The sequence below is a fragment of the Buteo buteo genome, chromosome 25 (genome assembly GCF_964188355.1).
Source record: "Buteo buteo chromosome 25, bButBut1.hap1.1, whole genome shotgun sequence".
Taxonomy (NCBI): Eukaryota; Metazoa; Chordata; class Aves; order Accipitriformes; family Accipitridae; genus Buteo; species Buteo buteo.
This window is the reverse complement of record NC_134195.1, coordinates 4,526,388-4,544,052: the sequence shown is the minus strand read 5'-3', so window position 1 is coordinate 4,544,052 and position 17,665 is coordinate 4,526,388. Positions and strand designations below refer to the sequence as shown.

Sequence of the window (17,665 nt, the reverse complement as noted above, 5' to 3'; positions counted from 1 at the left end):
GATTATTATACTCACAATGTGTCTTATTTCACACACACCACAAATTTAGTTACAGAAAAGAATTTAGCTAGACACACTAGTAAGTTTTTACTATCAAACTAGTAAGTTTGATAAGCTGTGCACTTGAAAGCATTACAAATAAACATAAAGCATTTAGAACATACAGTTTTCTCTACATTAGTCTACTTCTATAGTCTCTCTTGACTGGATTTCAGGTACCACAGAAAAATCTGTCACTCCTTGAAACTGGGCCAAATGTGCCTCAGTTATTCTTTGGAACATACAGTAGAAGTAGCTCTGGCTTTTTAAAATACTGTGTTTCTAAAAAAGGGTTCTTTTACCTCTGTTTAATTCATGAACTATGACAAATACTAACCACAAGAAACCCAAATATTAAGGAATTTAATTGTCACCAAATGGCCCTGTGCCTAAGCTTAGTAAATTGTGCAATACTTGTCATCTTTGATGTATAGATACTTGCATTATATAGCAGACCTAGAAAATGACATATTTATCACTTAATGCCAAATGCAAAAAGCTGAACATTAATCACAAGAATATATTCTATAATATAAGCATAGACTGGAAAATGCTGACCAGTAATATCATATAATTTTAAATGTATTATTCAAATTTCGGTGATACACTAGAATAGTAAAGATTTTTTTATGTGATGACAGTTTGCTCTTTTTTATCTCTGTATTTCAGGAAGTAGGAGATGCTCAAATTTCAGAGTGCTTTTTATTAGAATAAGAATTTAAAGCTTATGTATTTGGAAGTATTATTTATTCGTGTGATAATACTTGAACAAAACTGAGCTGGAAAGAGTAGGCACTACTCTGTTCCTTCACCAACTGCTGGCAAACAACTAAGTAACAGTAATAAAGGCAACTCTTAATGTCGAATTGTTTCTTTCAGTTCACGCAAGTGTATTTTTTTCTAAGCAGAGCTGGAGATCAGCTGCATTCTTCTATTCAACATGCTCTCTGAAGCCAATTTAAATTTAGGTTCTTAGTCATACAATGATCTCCTAATGTTGCAGTGCAATGATAGTCTTGCTTGTACTATTGTCTCGATGCATGCAAATGAAGATTAAAGTAATGTTATCAACTATTAATGACGCATAACTGTTAAATCTGTAATGTCAACTGTAAAGCCTCAAACAAGCCTTTCTTTCTCCCAACAATAAAGTAATCGGGGCTTAGTTATCATTTTGTGTTCAGTGGTTCATATGTTATGCTAAAAGCTACAACTCATAGCAAAGACTACCACCTACACAGACGACCTAAAATGTAAAAATCTACACAGACCGTGTTTTGATTTGGGAGTAAAAAAAAAAGTACCACAGTCAGAGCTTTCAGCTAGCTTTTTCAAAAGACAAAAGCTGCTGTGTATATAAGGATATATAAATGTGAATTTCAAGTAAAATCACCTCTGAAGAGGTAAGCTAGCAAAGTGTACTGATAGGCTATGGTAAGTAGGAATTCATAGCAAATCCAGTTACTGAACAATGGACAGGAGCAAAATGTTCATAGAAAAGTCTGTATATAATCTATACTTTATTAAAAAGCCCGCAAACTTTCTGAATGCTGATGTACCATCCCATCCAATGCACACAGAATGCTGCTCTTGAGAAACCCTAGGAAGCAGTTTTAGTCTTGGTCTTCAGATGACAAAAATGTAAGGTCAGAAATAGGTTGTTTACACAGGCTACCAAGGAGGGTATAGGAACAATTTCCTTACAGCAGAATGGTAAAAATAGAGACTGTCAATTTATACACCATCAGCCTCAATTAAAAACTGAGCTTTGATATGTTCAGAAAGAGGGGAGGAAGACTGAGTTCATATTTCACAGTAAAAAATGTATTAATAAGAAATGAAGATGTAACACTTATTTCTGCTGCCAAAAGATAGGGCAAATCCTTCTCTAATAACAGTGACGTTTCCTCAACTGTCAATTTAGGATTTACCAGTGGAATCCAAATCCGAGATTTGGTGGTTGGATGCTTACATTTCTTCTGAAAAAATTGGAGTAGATCAAAGTCCAAGACGAGATGTAAACATATCAATACTCATTTAGCAAACCCAATTTTCAGCCAAATGTGAACCAACAACCAACTGCAAAAAGCCACCATGGTAATTGCCTAATGCTAATGCAAGATGATGAGAATACTGTGAAGAGTTTTGTTTAAAAGCATGAAGGTGGCAGCTGCAAAAATGATGCAAAAATATGCAAGAATGTGTTCTCAAAGCTCATCTGAGGATTAGATTAGGAAGACAAAGAGTAAGTAATTTATAATGAGGAGTAACATTAGCTAAGCTATGACATGCCACATAAGGCAAAGTTACAAGCCAGGGAAAGGCCACATTCGTGTCTCAGAAAACAAGCTAAAAAAGACTTCCAGATTAAAATAAAAGGTTTGTTTTACCCTGGTGAACCTTTCCCCACAAAAAAACATCTCTCTGTTTTCTTGGTCACTGTTCATAGCCTTTGAGCTAGACAACACCACACTGAAGGGTGACTTGTCTGTGTGAAGTTAATGCTTCCTAGACATGGTATACCCCCAGAAGTAACCCCTAACAAATGGGCCGCAATCTGACAGGCGATGAGTTCAGCCTACTTTCAACAATGTCCTGAACCTACACCCATCACTAGGTTGGGCAGAAAACAATGTTGAAGTAATAACAAATTTAGCGGAAAGGACTGCGGTCAGACGTGGGTCTGCGTGTAGTATCATTAAGGTGCAGCCTGGCACCAGTGATGGATGGGCTGCTGTGCGCTGACACGCTGCTTAAAAGAAAACCAGACAGGAACAGCTACAGGTTAGAACCCAATAGAGAGGAACAGCGAAACTCTGTTCTTGGAGGAAGCTGATCTGCGTTGGGTGGTATTCATCTCACCTAGTTTTAGACCTCCGTAGCGTGTGTGTTGTGTTACCATATCAGAAGTGGCTGGAAGCAGTGACACATTTCGAAGGTTTAAAACCATACGTGAACGTACACAAAATGCGGTATTACTAAAGCATCAAGACTTATGCCTTATTTTGTATGTAACCTGTAAAGCACAACCAATCCAACACCTCTCTCCCATCCTCTACACCTGAGACATGTGCTCTGCTTCCCTCACCCCAACCACCGGCTATCACAGTGCTATTGCCTCTCCTCAGCAACATGCTGGTGCAGAGCTAATGTACCTAGGGTTTTGGGGAGCCAGGGGCTCCAGGAAGGAGTTATGCCAAGATAGGGCAGCCCATATCCCAAAGGAAGCACAAAAAAATGTTCTCCCTAGCTGCCATGTGGTGGAGAAACCAGGAAAAAAGATCCTACCTCGTCTTACTCTCTTCACTTCACTGAAGTCACAGCATGCAAGAGACTACCTCTTCCCCACAAATGACCCACTGGCCCCTTTTCCAAGAGACTTAGTAATATTCTGACTTAAGTACTTTAATACAGCTATTAACATCGTGAAAATATTCCCCTGACATCAATCACTGCTGAAGGATGGTGACTCACTGCTGCAGAACACCGTGAGAATGCATTCTACCAAGCATCCCCCCTTTGGGAAGACTCGGTTTCTTATAAATAGTGCTAAGCGGCAGAAAAAGATACAATTGTCAGATGAAAAACGTAATTACTGAAGAAACAGCCTAAGACCACCCTAAAACATTCCTGACATTCCTGAAAGGAAATAGTCTGATGTTTCCATGTCTTAATTTATATCCAGCATTGTCCAATTTTGCAAACTGGGGCTAAAGAGGGTTGAAAAACTTGAAACAAAAGTGCTTCACTTGATCCAGAACCTTTTTTTTTTACCTTTTCCATGTTACTGGCAGCAACAGTGTTGTGAGTAACTGCAGCTCACAGAGGGCTACCTGACTTTCTGCCGGTGTAAATATGGACAAACAGATCCTTGCGCAAGGTCTTTAATCGTTCTAATTGCAGAGCATTGCACACAGACTTAAAATAAGTTATTCTAATAAAGTGACTAGAATCACTATGATCCATGCTATAAAGAGCTTAGATTCAGGGATACAGGTCCCTCTGCCTGTGAAAATTCATACCCTCTATTTAACAGCCTATCTTCCTTCACATAGCTGTTTTGAGCACAATGTTATTAGGTGTGTGGCCATTTAACAAACCATTTTCCCATATCTTCTTGAAATTAAGATACTCATATTTTATGATGGCCATCACTTACCGATTCTTTCTATTAATTTTATAAGAAATAATTTTATAGATTTTATAAGAATCAGGTAGAAGCTCAATATTCAGGATACGCCTTTCATACAGGTGCACTCAGTTGTGTCTGCCAGCTTCAGTTCCAACTGGATTATTTGCTGCATGAGTTGTTGAGCTATACCTGATCTGAAGACCAACATGACTTTTCAGATTTCTGCCAAGCAGCGTTATATTTTTTATGCTTTATCTTGCCCTTCATGTCCACCTTTGACAATACACAGTTGCTGTTTCTGTGCTGTCTCCCAGTTTATAGTACATCACACGTGCAATGCGTAGACATACATTCAATAAGGTTACTAAAATAGGAAGCCTCTCCCTAATAAAATATTTAACATGCATCTATCAGAACAGTAGCTAGTTATCAAATGAGGTGGATATGACTCCCAATAAGCTTGTCTTACTGTCTTGTATTCTTAAAGCTAATAATAGCATTACCAAAACGTCTAAGCGTATTCTTTGGAAAAGAACAAAATAAACAAAATTCCCAGTAGAGGAAAAGGAGGCAAATTTGCATCTGTACAGACAGAGTATATTTATCTGTACAGCTTTTGTTGTTAATATTTTTGCTTGTTTAATGATTGATATTTTCAAAGCTTTCTCTCCTTAAAGGATATTTTTTGTCAGGAACATTTAGATTTGGGGTTGAAGATTACTGTTCTATTCTTATAGTGAAATTAACTCCGTTTCTTCAAAGAAAGCTTTTGAAGTGTTTCTTATATATGGTGGAAGTACAGATTGACAGCACAATGATCCTCTTCACTATTCTTATGATCAGCAGCTGTTAACCTATTTTTATCAACAACTTCATTACTCCAAGAAATGCTTTCGCAAAATGTGAATGCAGCTGGTGTGATCATTCCACATGAGCAGTTTTCTCCCCATGAATTTATACAAGCAGGTTCCAAAAATCTCACTTCCAAGAAGCAACCAACCGCCAAGCCATCCTCCTTCAACACACAAGGCCTCCTCTTCTTTCCACTCATGCTTTAGGTAAGCAAAACCCACTCACGTCACAGATCGGCATCTCCCAGACACCTTTATGTCATCCCTCTGAGAGCTTCAGCACCCTGCCTAAGGCCTTTGGTGAGCTCCACAACATCCTGGGATGCCACACTGTATACAGAGCCCAAGATAAGTCCTCAGAACTGGTTTTCCCATGTTGGATGCAATCTCAGGTATCTTCGCTTTCAGATTCAGACAGAAAGAATAAAAAGAGCATTTTCTGACTGCAGCAAATCCACAGACCAATATCACAACATCAAGGAGGAAAGGATGGAGTTTCCAAAGCAGAAGATGGTATTTGGAGCTCTATTGCCCTCTGTGTCTCTAGAAGCATGAGCAAGGAAGACCCTGACTTAGCCTTGGTACTCTGACTACTTGCATCTTTTAGACATTCACGATCAGGACTTGCTATGCATCAGGTAAGTCGTTATGCTGTATGAACTGTGGGCACAGTGCCAAATTATCCCCCAAGAAATACTAAGGAAGGACCAAAAAATACAGTGAAACTCTATTCCTTCAAGTGTAAGAATAAGAGGGATGCTTTGGGCACTTTCAGACTGAGCACTGGAAGCCGTGACAGGGCATGGGAAATCCCATTCCTTGACCTGTGTAGGGAATACAGCTTGGCCTGTCAGCGATTTTATCCTCTCTTCCTCTCTGTATGATCTGCCATATGCTTTCATTTATTGTCTGATGCATCTGTGCTCTATGATCCCAAGAAAGAACTTCAGAATTGAGTAGGTTCTCAACAGATAAATTAATATGGAATAATACAAATTTCTCACAGATACATGTTTTATAAAAATAGTATGCATACTATGGATGAGAAGGGCAAGAAAGCAGAACATTAAATTGACCCAACTATTTTCTAGTTCCCATATGGTGTGTTTTAGCTAGTCATTGTTTCTGCATAGAGCACCAAGAACAAACACTACTTGTGTATGGACTTGATCTTCATGCAATGTACACATTTACAATTTTAATTTTTTTTTTTAATCTAACATGTCTACTGGGCCCATCTTTGATACACCTACCAATAAAACCTGAAGAAGGAGGGTTGGGCTGTATCTTCTCTTTAGTGTTCTCCTGAATGATGTCCCAGAGCTGCCATATAAACTTTGGATGGAGAATGTAAAACGGCTGGTTTGGATTCTTTCTGCGATGCTGTACATAGGGAGTGAACAGATTGTAGTCCGGCTTCTTATACCACTGGGAGGAAAAAAGTAAGAATTTTTTTAATCTTATAGTATCAAATGTGTTTTGAAAGCTACACGAACAACAACGTAAACTAGCTTCATTTGGGTTCTTCAGAACAGAAGCAAAGGTAGCAAAGCTGCCTGCACTGGTGGATGCTTCTCCTAGAAAGCCAGTCCTCACTCTGGGCTATTCTGCTTGCTTTCTCCATACAGAGACTCCCAATAAGCAATTAACTCCAGTGGGACGAGCCAACCCCATCTTCCCTTCATAGGCCTGCGTCAAATAGGGGTTCAAAGAGCCTTGACGCAAGGTCTGGGAAGTGAACCTTCCTCTGGAAGTGTCCCTGTCCCTGAGGGAGGCAGCAGCAGCACGTGAAGCAGGCTGATGGCAGCCTGCGTAGGAGGCAGGCAGCCTGTGGCATCTGTTGCTAAGGGAGTTCAGCAGATGAAGGTTTACTTTCTACTTTGCAGCCTGCTCAGCTCCGAGCTCCCCCTGCCAAGAACCATCAGATCAACTGGTCCACTGGAGCTGCAGCACCAGCCAAAGCAGAGACTCCCCCAGTGACAACCAGATGGACGCCTGCTGCTCGCACTGAGGGGGTGGATGGCGGGGCACAGATGGCTGTGGGGGAGTGGACACAAAGGGAAGACTGGTGGGGAGGAGGCCTGAGAAATGGGGAATACAACAAGAGAGATTTTCATTAGGGTGTTGTATTTTGTCTGGGAAGGCAGAAGGGAAGGTGGGAAAAAATGGATGCAATTCTTCACCTTTCCTGATACAAACTCCTTCTGAAATCTAGCAATGTTCCCTCCTTGGCAAACACATAGAAAACTCATTGTTATGTGAAAATAGTGATATTTTATCAAAAAAACCCCATCATCCATCTATCCTAGCATCTCAGAGCAGTTCATTCCAGTACAAGTGCCAGCTAATGAAAAGCTTTTGACCAATAAACCAATTTTGACCAATTCATGCAGAAATAGCATTCCCCACTCCTTAAAGACAGACTTTGGGGTTCATTGTGACAAGTGAGAACCAGGAGACTAAATATATTCATTTTCTCCAGTGCTTTCAGACTGATTGGGAAGAAAGGTCCAAGCAGACATCTTACCACGTTCAGATTTGCAGAGTAGGGGGCAGGATCCCAGGCTACTAAGATAACATCTTTGTACAAGGAGCTGTCGACAAAGTGATGGTTTGGATTGGTGAGAATCTGCAAACACAGATGCAAAGAATTGCACAGCGTTAAAAGCAAATGGGATCCAAAAAAATGGCAAAATCCTTCTCTAAAATGAACAGTCCTCCCCACACTGCTGTTTGTTCTGCTTTAATTCTGGTCGATTTTAAGCATCTTGTTTTGTTAAAAAAATATATAAAGAAGAGCTTAGCCATAAACAGCACTCATGACAGTTTGAAGTAGCAGTATGCTGAATTACTCTCCATCTGTGAGGGATGTGATGGGACCACTTGAGATGCTGCATAATTGTATATCAACGTTACTGTGTATTCTGGAACTTGAAAATGAAAGCTACGGTATTTCAGACCGCCTGCAGGATCCTCTTCTTAGATACAGAGCAGCTTTCTTTGAAGGGCTACAGCCCCCAAGGATAACGTCTTTCCCTGCACTCCCACCCCCCTTTCTCATTTCAACAGCAAGACAGTCTCATTTCAAGTAACTCTAAAAAGGCAAATTAGACCATGACTGTAAAAGCTGGTATACCTAGAAAAATAATTCCAGGAACATGCACATGATAGGGCTATTTTTGAAGTAGCTGTCATATTGCTGTCATCTACTGCTCTCATATAACTCCCTCCCGCATATCCTGGTATTCTGCCTGATCCTCCCACCCCACTGGAAGTTTACTCTTTGCTCCTGCTGGCTCATCCCTTCCTGGACCCTCCATGCCTAACCAGATCTCTCTGATCCCTGGTGCATCCAATCTCAGGCAGGGTTGAACTGAATGATTTCAGCATTGGTTGAAACAGTGTGAATTTGGCTCCAGCTGTTACACTAATCAACATTCCAGACAAATAAATGTGTACTAATTTTCATTTCCCTTTAGGATCCAATGAGCCATATTTGATTATGCATATTTTTCTTCAGAAAAATAATATTGTTGCCATAGCAATATTCTTCCTACCATAAACTTCAAGCTTAATGACTTTCCATCAGCCTTCTACAAGAACAGAATTAGTCCTGCTGCCATCAGCATCCTCAACTCCATTTCTCAGAGCAGTTTTCGCCTGAGAACGTAAACTTCTTTTTTGAGAGAACAGAGTAAACAGACCAAAAGGTCAAGCTTTTAAAAGCTCGGTTCCACAGTTGTCACACAATGGAGCTCTTACTTGCCTTTCAGTAAGCAAGAGTCCTTTGGAGGTGGTGTCCACACAAATTTCGCTCTTAGTGAGTCTGCATTCATATGTATGAGATGAGTTTCTTCTGGAAGAACAATATCTGTTGTGGCTGCACTGGCTTCCTTCACAGCAGAGAACATGAGGGAAGAAGAGGGCCACAGCAGCCTTTTAATCAACTGAATGCAGGAATTTCCAACAGCGAGGAGGGAAGGAGTAAACCTGTATGGGTAACCCATCTTCGGTACTGGTAGGGAAAGCAACTTTTATCAAGTGGCCTGTGCAGATTTCACCCCCGGAGAGGGGAAGGCCAGTTTCTCAGCAGGTGGCCAGAGCATCAGGGGTAGCCTCTTTGAAGGAACAGAAAGGCAGTGGGAATAGGAACACGTGTGAGGAAGCTGTGTGAGCTGATTTGGCCTGAACTTTAGCCATGCCTGTGTTTTCTTGAGAGGCCTTGTGGAGAGCAAGCAATGTACAGCACAGCAGAGAAGACCACGGGACCCTCCATTACCACCCCAGTGGGAGCGTACCACAGCAGCTCTGGGAGCCAAGAGGACCCCAGTCTGCCGCCGGAATCAGAGAGCAGCTAATTCAGCCATTTAGTCTCTCTGAATACATTGGGGAGCTAACAAAGCTCAGATCATTCCCTGGAAGCATTTCTGTCTTCTGCTACAGGGAGCCTACTGAGACTAGTCAACTAAATAAAGTTTCTAAACCCTCCTCCTTGCCTGGCACAGGAGTTCAGGCATGGTCAGCACCAGAATGTTTTGGCTAACTGTAAAACAGAGAACAGTCAAAGAAAAGTACCCAACAAAACCCAAAAAGTAAAATAAATGACATTAAGATCAATGTTCTCTGATACACTAATCTCAGCACTAAAGCCAGAGTAAGATATTTCTGCTTTCTTCCCCTGAGCAAAAGAAAGTGGGCATATTTAACCCAGATCACTTCAATGATCCAGTCTGTCCTGCGGCCTCACAAAGAGCTACAAAACAAGTATGAAGGGAATGCCAGTGAACAGTCCTTTCTGTGGTAGCAAAAAACTTTAACTTGTACACACAGAGAACACACCCACCAAGGATGGACTTTGCATGGGCAGTCACTCGAAGAAGAAGAAAAAACAAATTGATAAGAACTACAGTAAATGCAAATTTTGCTCTCATTCAGCAAGAATCAGTATGTACAGAGCATGCTACATGGCCAACCATACTACTGGTGTTGACTAAGTAAACTTGCCACTTCAGTATGTCATAAAATCTCACAGTAATTCTGTTGTTGCTTTTGGGCTGCATTTCATAAAGAGGAAAGATGCTTGGTTTGCCCAAGACCAGAGTTCAGGTAAGTTTTTTCAAAATTGAAAAACCACTCTCAACCATAAGGTGTCACTGTAGCTCAATGCACAACTATTTGTTGACACCCATATACAGAAAATCCCATTTTCTGTTTCCATTCAGAGGAACAAACTCACCTTATGTGTAATATCCAGTGTACATTAAAGTTTTTTACTAGTTCATTCCAAATCTTTAAAGAACGATGACTTGCCTAAAGTTATATATTAAGACAACTCAGTTCCCATTTCTTTTGCCTTCCAGCAAGGAAATAATTGGGGAAATGGAGAATATGAGGAAAGAGCTTTGGGATCCCCACAGCCTGGGCTTTGTGAAGATCCCAGAGGCATTCTGGTGAAGGCCTTCTGTACTGCCAACTCTGGCATCCTGCAGAGCCTTTACAGATGTAGGTCACATGAGAAACTTTACAAACCAATTCTTTAAAACAAGGCTATCAAGTAACTATGCAATCACTCTACAGCAACAGCAGCATGAACATCCCTGTGAGGGAGAACTTTTACCTGCTCTACATCGTGACTGTTAAATCACTACCTATTTCCCAGATTACCCAACACTTTCTCAGAAGTTATTAATTTAATGTCATATTGTACAGAAGTGACATTGACTTGAATTCAGAAAAGGAAGATCTTACCTGAGAGTTAATGATCCGCATGGTTGTTTTATTTCCAACATCTTTTTCATAGCCACGTGTTGGAGCAGAATTAAATCTTAGAACAGCATCATGAGAATCTAGGAGCATAAATGAGGGGGTAATTTGTTTTTCTTAGTAATATAGAACAGAAAAAATAGAACAAATGATCTAAACTAAGATAAAACTTACACATTTCTCCTTATCTTGATATTCTAAGGATGATAAACATTCCACTATGCTCAAACAAAAATCCTCTTGCATCTGTCATATGTTATTAACATTATTAAAATCCACCAGAAAAAAGTTCAGCATCATCTATTAATTTAGCTTGCAATACTGAAATATTTCTCTTAATTGGATAAACTTAGTGTGGCAAGGTTATTAGTACACCCAGTACACACAATTGCTTGCTATTTCTATTGCAAAATTTACAAAGAATTACTCCATGCAAAAGCATGTTAATTGCAAGGATATCTAATTGCACATTTGAATGAGTAACAATGCTTAACTATAAGCTTGTGCTTCACAGTATTTTATGATACCTGAAAATCTCAGACTACCCCAAACCTACTAATCATACCATGTACTTATTCTCAAGGTCAGTACAAGTCTTAAAGAGTCTCTGTAAAGAAGTCAGCCCACAAACCTGCTCACACAGAAACGTGAGGATCCCTTGGTAGCAAAGATCTAACAGAGCTGAACTGTCAAAGTTTCCCCACAAGCTGTTGACCTCGGAGTCATGCAGAATAGAAAGCAGCCACAGGTCAAGTATGGGTCAAGGGTAGATGCTGCGTGCAAGACTCCACTGGATAAAAGATAATCACCCTCCCAATGCTTCTTTTAAGGGGATCTCAAAGCCCAGAAGGTGTGAGGGAGAGTACAACATTATATCCGTTGTCCAGAAACACACTGTTCCTGTCAATAGCCCCCTGTTTGGTCTACTTTTAACCCTTCCATCAATGGAAGCAGAGAATATGACTCAGGCCAAAATGGGCTTGTAATGCCTTAACCCATAGGTAGTTTATACAGCTGTTTATCTTGTCACTTAAAATATGGTTATCTGTACCTCAAAAACGGAAGAGGCAGAAGTTTCCGAAGATAACCAACATGCTTCAATGGAGTTCAGGCCTAATCCTATCAAACCGGGATCTTCCATCCTTTCACACCTTCACTGCACACTTCTTGTACTCCAGACAAGAAAACGTGTGACATTAAGTCAGCAGTCCAATCTCAGCTGTACTTGCTTGCTGCAACATGTTGTGTCCAACTCCTCAGAAGCTAAGGAGTGAAGGCTTTTTCTATGTCCCTATGCAGGGGCCACCCTAGCCTCAACACCTAGCCTTCATCTGCCTAAACATAAGCATCTTGATTGTGTAGGAGCTAGAGGTCATGAAGTCAACAGAAGCTGCAGGTACTCCACGTTTTTGGAAAAGGAAAAGAAAAACAGAGGTCCTTTATAATTGAAACCTGCTTATGAATTTAAGAACCTAAATTTGGACCTGCATTTGACAACTTTTTGACAACCTGTTGACTGAGAACTGGGAATTGGGTCGGGAAATGGGAATTGTATGGTTCGCAACTTAACTGAGAGAGTGTGCTGTATTTCCAATATGACCCATTCTAGTTCTTCGTATTAAGACCAAAAACCTTTCCTTCACCATAAAATATATGATGAAGATGCAGCTTAACACTGATAATAGCTGGTTTAACTCAACCGATTTTAATCTTATTCAGTATTTGGAGATAATAATTTTAAAGATATAAAAAGTTTGGGGTTTGATCACAGATCCCTGTTACTTCCTGATGATGCCAAAATAATTGGGTCTCCCATTAAACAGCATGATCACAATGGGAGTGTTCGCTGTACTTGCACAGTATTTCCATACCTATTTTCATTCAAAACCAGTCAGAGGGGTGAGGGGGAGGAGGGCAAAAGGCAGAACACAAATTAACATTCCTGCCTGCGTTTCTAAAAGGATCACAGAAGAGGGAGCTAAAGGCCTATGAAGAGAAAGGTCCTCTGCTGCTGCTTTCCTACACCTTTTCTTCTTTGGGAAGGATAAACAGTAAAAGCCTTTTGCCTGCAGCAACTTCATCAACCAAGGCTGTACAGCCCATGGCCCAAAAACCAGACCTCATGCATGGAGTGTTTTTCCACACTCCCTAATGATGCTGACTTTGCTGTGCCTCTGTGGACTCAGAACGAGTCAGCACGAGTGCCAGGCTGACTCCACAGAGCAGCACCACTGGCCGTCCATGGAGCCTCCAAAATAGCAGGTTTGCTGGCATGTTCAACCAAGAGCTGTAGCCCTAGTGCCAGCTCTGGGAGAGGACAGTCTTCTCCTACAGCTGTGCATGCAAAGGGAAAAAGACCATCTTGTACAGTTTGATCTTTCTCTTCCTTGTCAGACTCTTCTCACTTTTTCAAGGACTAGAGGGGAGGTGGAATGGCATGGCCAAGAGCTCAGCTGTACCTGGACTCTGCAGGGGAAGCATAACTTCTTCCCCGTGGGAATAATAATACAAACAGATGCTGGATCTTCCATCTTCCATTGTAAGTGGGAAACACTGGCACAATGTCTCTGGTATATCAGCACTTCCCAGGAGATGCACTGACCACTAAGACCCATAGGTGTGCACCAGGTCCTTCTGGGATGGCTGTAAGCAGTCAGTTGGTCCCCCCATAGTTCTGGGCCAAATTCTCTGCTCAGTAACAAGTACCTGCCCATGGCCTGGAAGACACTTAGAAAAAACTTTCTGTGACTCCTGCTGCCCCACACTTTTCTGTACAACAGGTAGGAGGAGATGTGAAACTTCTGCATAAGCCTTACCAAACAGCAACTCCTCCCTTCAGGCAGCATCAGATGACAATTTCCCAATTAAATCGAAAGCTCTTCCTCAGAGATTGGCATAAGCTTTCTGTGCCCACAGTGTTCCCGAGAAAAGGGGTACACACAGGAGTATACGGGTCCCAGGTACCATGTCAAGCACCAAAGTCCTCACCTGGGCTGCACCTGAGTGTGCAAATATGTCACGATGCATGCTGTAATATGTAATTATGTAAATATATAACAATGTGCTATGGATCCTCCAGTACAGCACTAATCTGTACTGGTGTAAACCGGTTGTACTGGGGAACACTGACAGAAGATTTTGTTTCAGTCAAGGATAACACATTAGAGAAGGGAGGAACTGTTAAGCTTTTTCACCCCAAAGATTTCTAAATCAGTAGGGCTTCCTGTGGAATTGGGTGTTACCCTGGTGTGATTTTAGCTGCAGGCCAGCCAAGCACCCGTGCTGTGCTGGAAGCCTATTAGAGTAGTTCGATAATGATAGCAGCTCTAATATATCCCAGAGATTTAAAGGAAACCCATCTGTGTCAAAGAGATGATACAGTGCAATGAAGCAGGTATTGGGATGTGAAGTCCTGGAAGATGGGAGGATTAATGAGTGCACATCAAAAGGTTTTTATAGAGAGCTGAAGGAAATAACTCTTCTTGCTCCAGAAGCAAGTTTGAGACATACATTTCATCCTTCTTTCAGCACTTTTAGCATACTGCACATGTAATACTAAAAAGAAGAACTACTGAGATGTTAACACAAGTAGTAACACTCGTTTGTGAAAAGAAAAAATAAAACTGACCTGGATTAGTTTTATGGCTCCGCAATCCTTTTCTGAATAGCTACCACAAAACTCCACCTTGAAGTGGTGAATTCTGTGTGTCATTAACATCTCAGCACCTGCAACCTTACTGACTCAGTGCAGCAATGGAAAAGAACAATGGGAGGAGATACTTCAACTCATTTAAATTCAGTCTTGGAAAAGAGGTCAGGGGACTTGACCTCAGTGGATGAGGCTGCTCAAGGGTCTGAATTCTCTCTGTCTGTGAACTCTAAACATGCAAGGGATGAAGAGGATGCTCTGCTGCTTCTTGGCATGAAGACAAAGTACAGCCTGGGATAGCAACACCACAAGCAGTTTCTCTATGGGCCATGGCAAAATACGGACAGGTACAACACAGCTTTGCAGAATAAAACCTGAACTCAGCTCTAATCTGCTGAAGAAATAAACACATGTTGCAGCAAAATGTCAAATATGGCAGATTTGATGAAACCAGTGTCTCCTTTACAGTACAAGCTATAATATGATAAGAAGGCATGATGGTTTTCTTTAAATCAAATTATGACTTCAGGCCTGATTTTCCTTTCAGTTATATTGTCCTGAAAGGGAACAGCTTCACTGAAGTCCATAAGCTCACACTCATGTAACACTGGTGAGAGAGAACAACCAGGCTGTACAGACCTATGCTTGAGAAGAATGGACCTTTTGAAAGACAAACATGAATACACACATGTACATATATATGCACATGGATAGATGCATTTCACCCACCTATTTCATCCCCTAGAGAGGAGTTCAGTATTGCACCAGCAGACATAACTACAGCACAGCTCCCAAAACCATGTGTATACAATTTGCCCAGTGGAATTTGGGGAACGTGCTTTTCCCATCCAAGAGTGGAGAAGGGAGCCTCCTTGCCATCTATTGTTTTCACATTCACCCTTTCTTTTAGCTCGCAGAATAGCTGGTCTCCTGTCAACTTGGAGTTTCGTTTCCCCTTGAACCGCACCCCATGCTTATTGGTGCTCAAATAATCTTTCATCGCCTTCTGCAGTCGAGGGTTTAGCATCTTGGAAGAGACATCCCCTTTCCAGAGCTTGTAAAGAAAGGATTTCGACATTGTGGAATATAGCCCATCCCAGTCATCAGATTCATCAAGCATCTGGCTTCTCCTGTGCTTTGTGCTCCTTCTCCTCATTCTTCTCTGATGGCCCCAGTCATTCTGTAAAATATTTACTTTTGGATTATCCTCATCAGCTGAGATGAATTTTGCTATCTCTTGAAGGTGGTTGTGCGACCGAGGCTGACCAGCAGCAAATAAATAATCGTCATTCACTTGGTAGAAAGCACTTTTTGATTTTCTTCCTACCTGGGATGGAAAAAACTCATCTTCATTTCTAAAGGCATCTTCCAAATCAGTCCATTTCTTAATACTTCCAGTTCCCGATTTAAATGTACCTAAGAGATCTTCATTGAGAAGTACCTCATTCCCATCAATGGTTTCGGAGAATGACGGATCGTGTATGGCTCCCATGATGACTCTCTGCTTGCCCTGAAGGGGCAGAAGCCTCTTAGTTTCGATGTAAGAAAAGGAACTGGGAACTGGTTCAGCAGTGTTGCTATCTGTAAAATAGATGAATATCACCAGAAAAAGTAGACCCCATGCAAAGATCCCAAACAGCATGAGTTGTTTCCACTGCTTCAAGTTAGGTTTCATGGCAATGCCTTTACCAGCTCCTCTTTGCCTTGAAGTATTGGTGAAGGAAAATGAAACCTGGAAAGAACATCAAATATTAATCAAGAATGGTTCTAAAAACAGATACAATTCAGAAATATCTTAACACGCTTTGATAGAAGATGCAGATTTAATCTCCAAGCTGTAGCACAGAGGATTCAGAAGCAGAAACAAACTCCAGAGCCTGCAGACACTGTAGGAGTGACACACTTTGGCTGTAACCACACAGTGACAGCTGCTAGCTACAAAAGAAGCTGGTGGCCAGTTTCTACAGTAACACTGGATCCTGCCTTCAGGGAGATCATGTGCCTGCCTGCTTCTGCTATACTGAGCGTAGCATTAAGAGAGCAAAAGCAAAACCCATGCCTGGCTGTATGCACAGTGGGGACAATGTTAGCTGTCTTCTCTTTTGCCATTGTAAGTCCTTAGGCAGTGGGACTGTGAGCAAGCCTGTCCCCACAGGGACCAGGCGGGGACCACAAACTCTCAGCTGGACAGCCGTCCTCTGCCCACAGCCTGGAAAGGATGGTGCTCTGTGGATATCATCAAGGGGGAACAGGGGAGAGCAACACACGAGTGGGTCAGAGGGGAACCTTTTCTTTTCCTCAGCTGGTGTGAACAGGCACAGCGTCAATGGGCCACATCATTTGCTGCCCAGGATCAGGCCCAAATAAGAGCGACTGTTGTACCTCTGCTATGGGTGCTGCACATGCACTGAGGTGGCATGAAGGAGTTCTGCACATCAAGGTGTGAGGAGTTTGCGTTTTCCAAAAAGGGGGATGGATGGCACAACTAACTAAATACATGCCTTTAGGATATTTACATAAAGGCGGTGGGTTGGGAATGTCAGACCTAGACTTGGAAATCTCTATTAATACCTGGGGATTTTGGACAGCTTGTTCATTTTTGAAGGGATGCATGGTCCAAAATAAAATAAAGTCTGACTGAGGGGGCTGTGTTCCAAGGAAAATACACTAGCACACTGCTGGATCATCACGCACACTATGTACTTACACAAACTCGCTTGCTTAATCAAGTGGTGTGGGCATCGGCAGCAAAGCTGGCTGAAGAAAGTCCAGCCCTCCCCTATCATAAGCCTTATCATTCACCTCCCTGCACCAGTCATTGTCAGCCTCAGTTGCTACACTGCAGTGTAATTCAGTGTACTACCTAGTGACAGTTCGCTTACCTGATCAGGATTAAAAATAAGCCCCTTCTTCTGGAGTTTTTCTAACCCCATTTGTTTCGACAACCGCTTAATGGTGGGACTTAAGAGCCACTTGTACCAGCCAGCTGTGACCAGAAAGGGGAACGGGAGTGGGGGCAGGCTTGGATTTCATTAACAGTCTGCGCCTCAGGAGCCACTATCTCATCACATCGCATCCGAACAGCACACACAGCATACACACCTCTGATAACACACTGCCTGCTTACACCTGACCATCAGGAGGGACCAAAAACGCAGTCACCATACACTATCACCTTTCTGCAAGCTGCTAAAGCACATCAAAGCTGAGTGCAAAGTTTAGACCAAAGGT

At 41.7% G+C, this 17,665-nt stretch overlaps 1 protein-coding gene across 1 annotated transcript in view; it reads right to left on the bottom strand.

Annotated features, from left to right (window-relative positions):
* The window catches only part of ST6GAL2 (ST6 beta-galactoside alpha-2,6-sialyltransferase 2), a 29,242-nt gene extending 11,849 nt beyond the window's left edge, over positions 1-17,393 (bottom strand). Inside the window, exons 1-5 of the mRNA XM_075057428.1 lie at positions 17,317-17,393; positions 15,164-16,166; positions 10,771-10,868; positions 7,550-7,651; positions 6,276-6,450 (exon numbers count right to left, since the gene is read on the bottom strand). Of these exons, the coding sequence (XP_074913529.1) occupies positions 6,276-6,450; positions 7,550-7,651; positions 10,771-10,868; positions 15,164-16,166; positions 17,317-17,367 (1,429 nt within the window). The 5' untranslated portion in view covers positions 17,368-17,393. The remainder of the gene's footprint in view (positions 1-6,275; positions 6,451-7,549; positions 7,652-10,770; positions 10,869-15,163; positions 16,167-17,316) is intronic.
* Between the last annotated feature and the right edge of the window lie 272 nt (positions 17,394-17,665).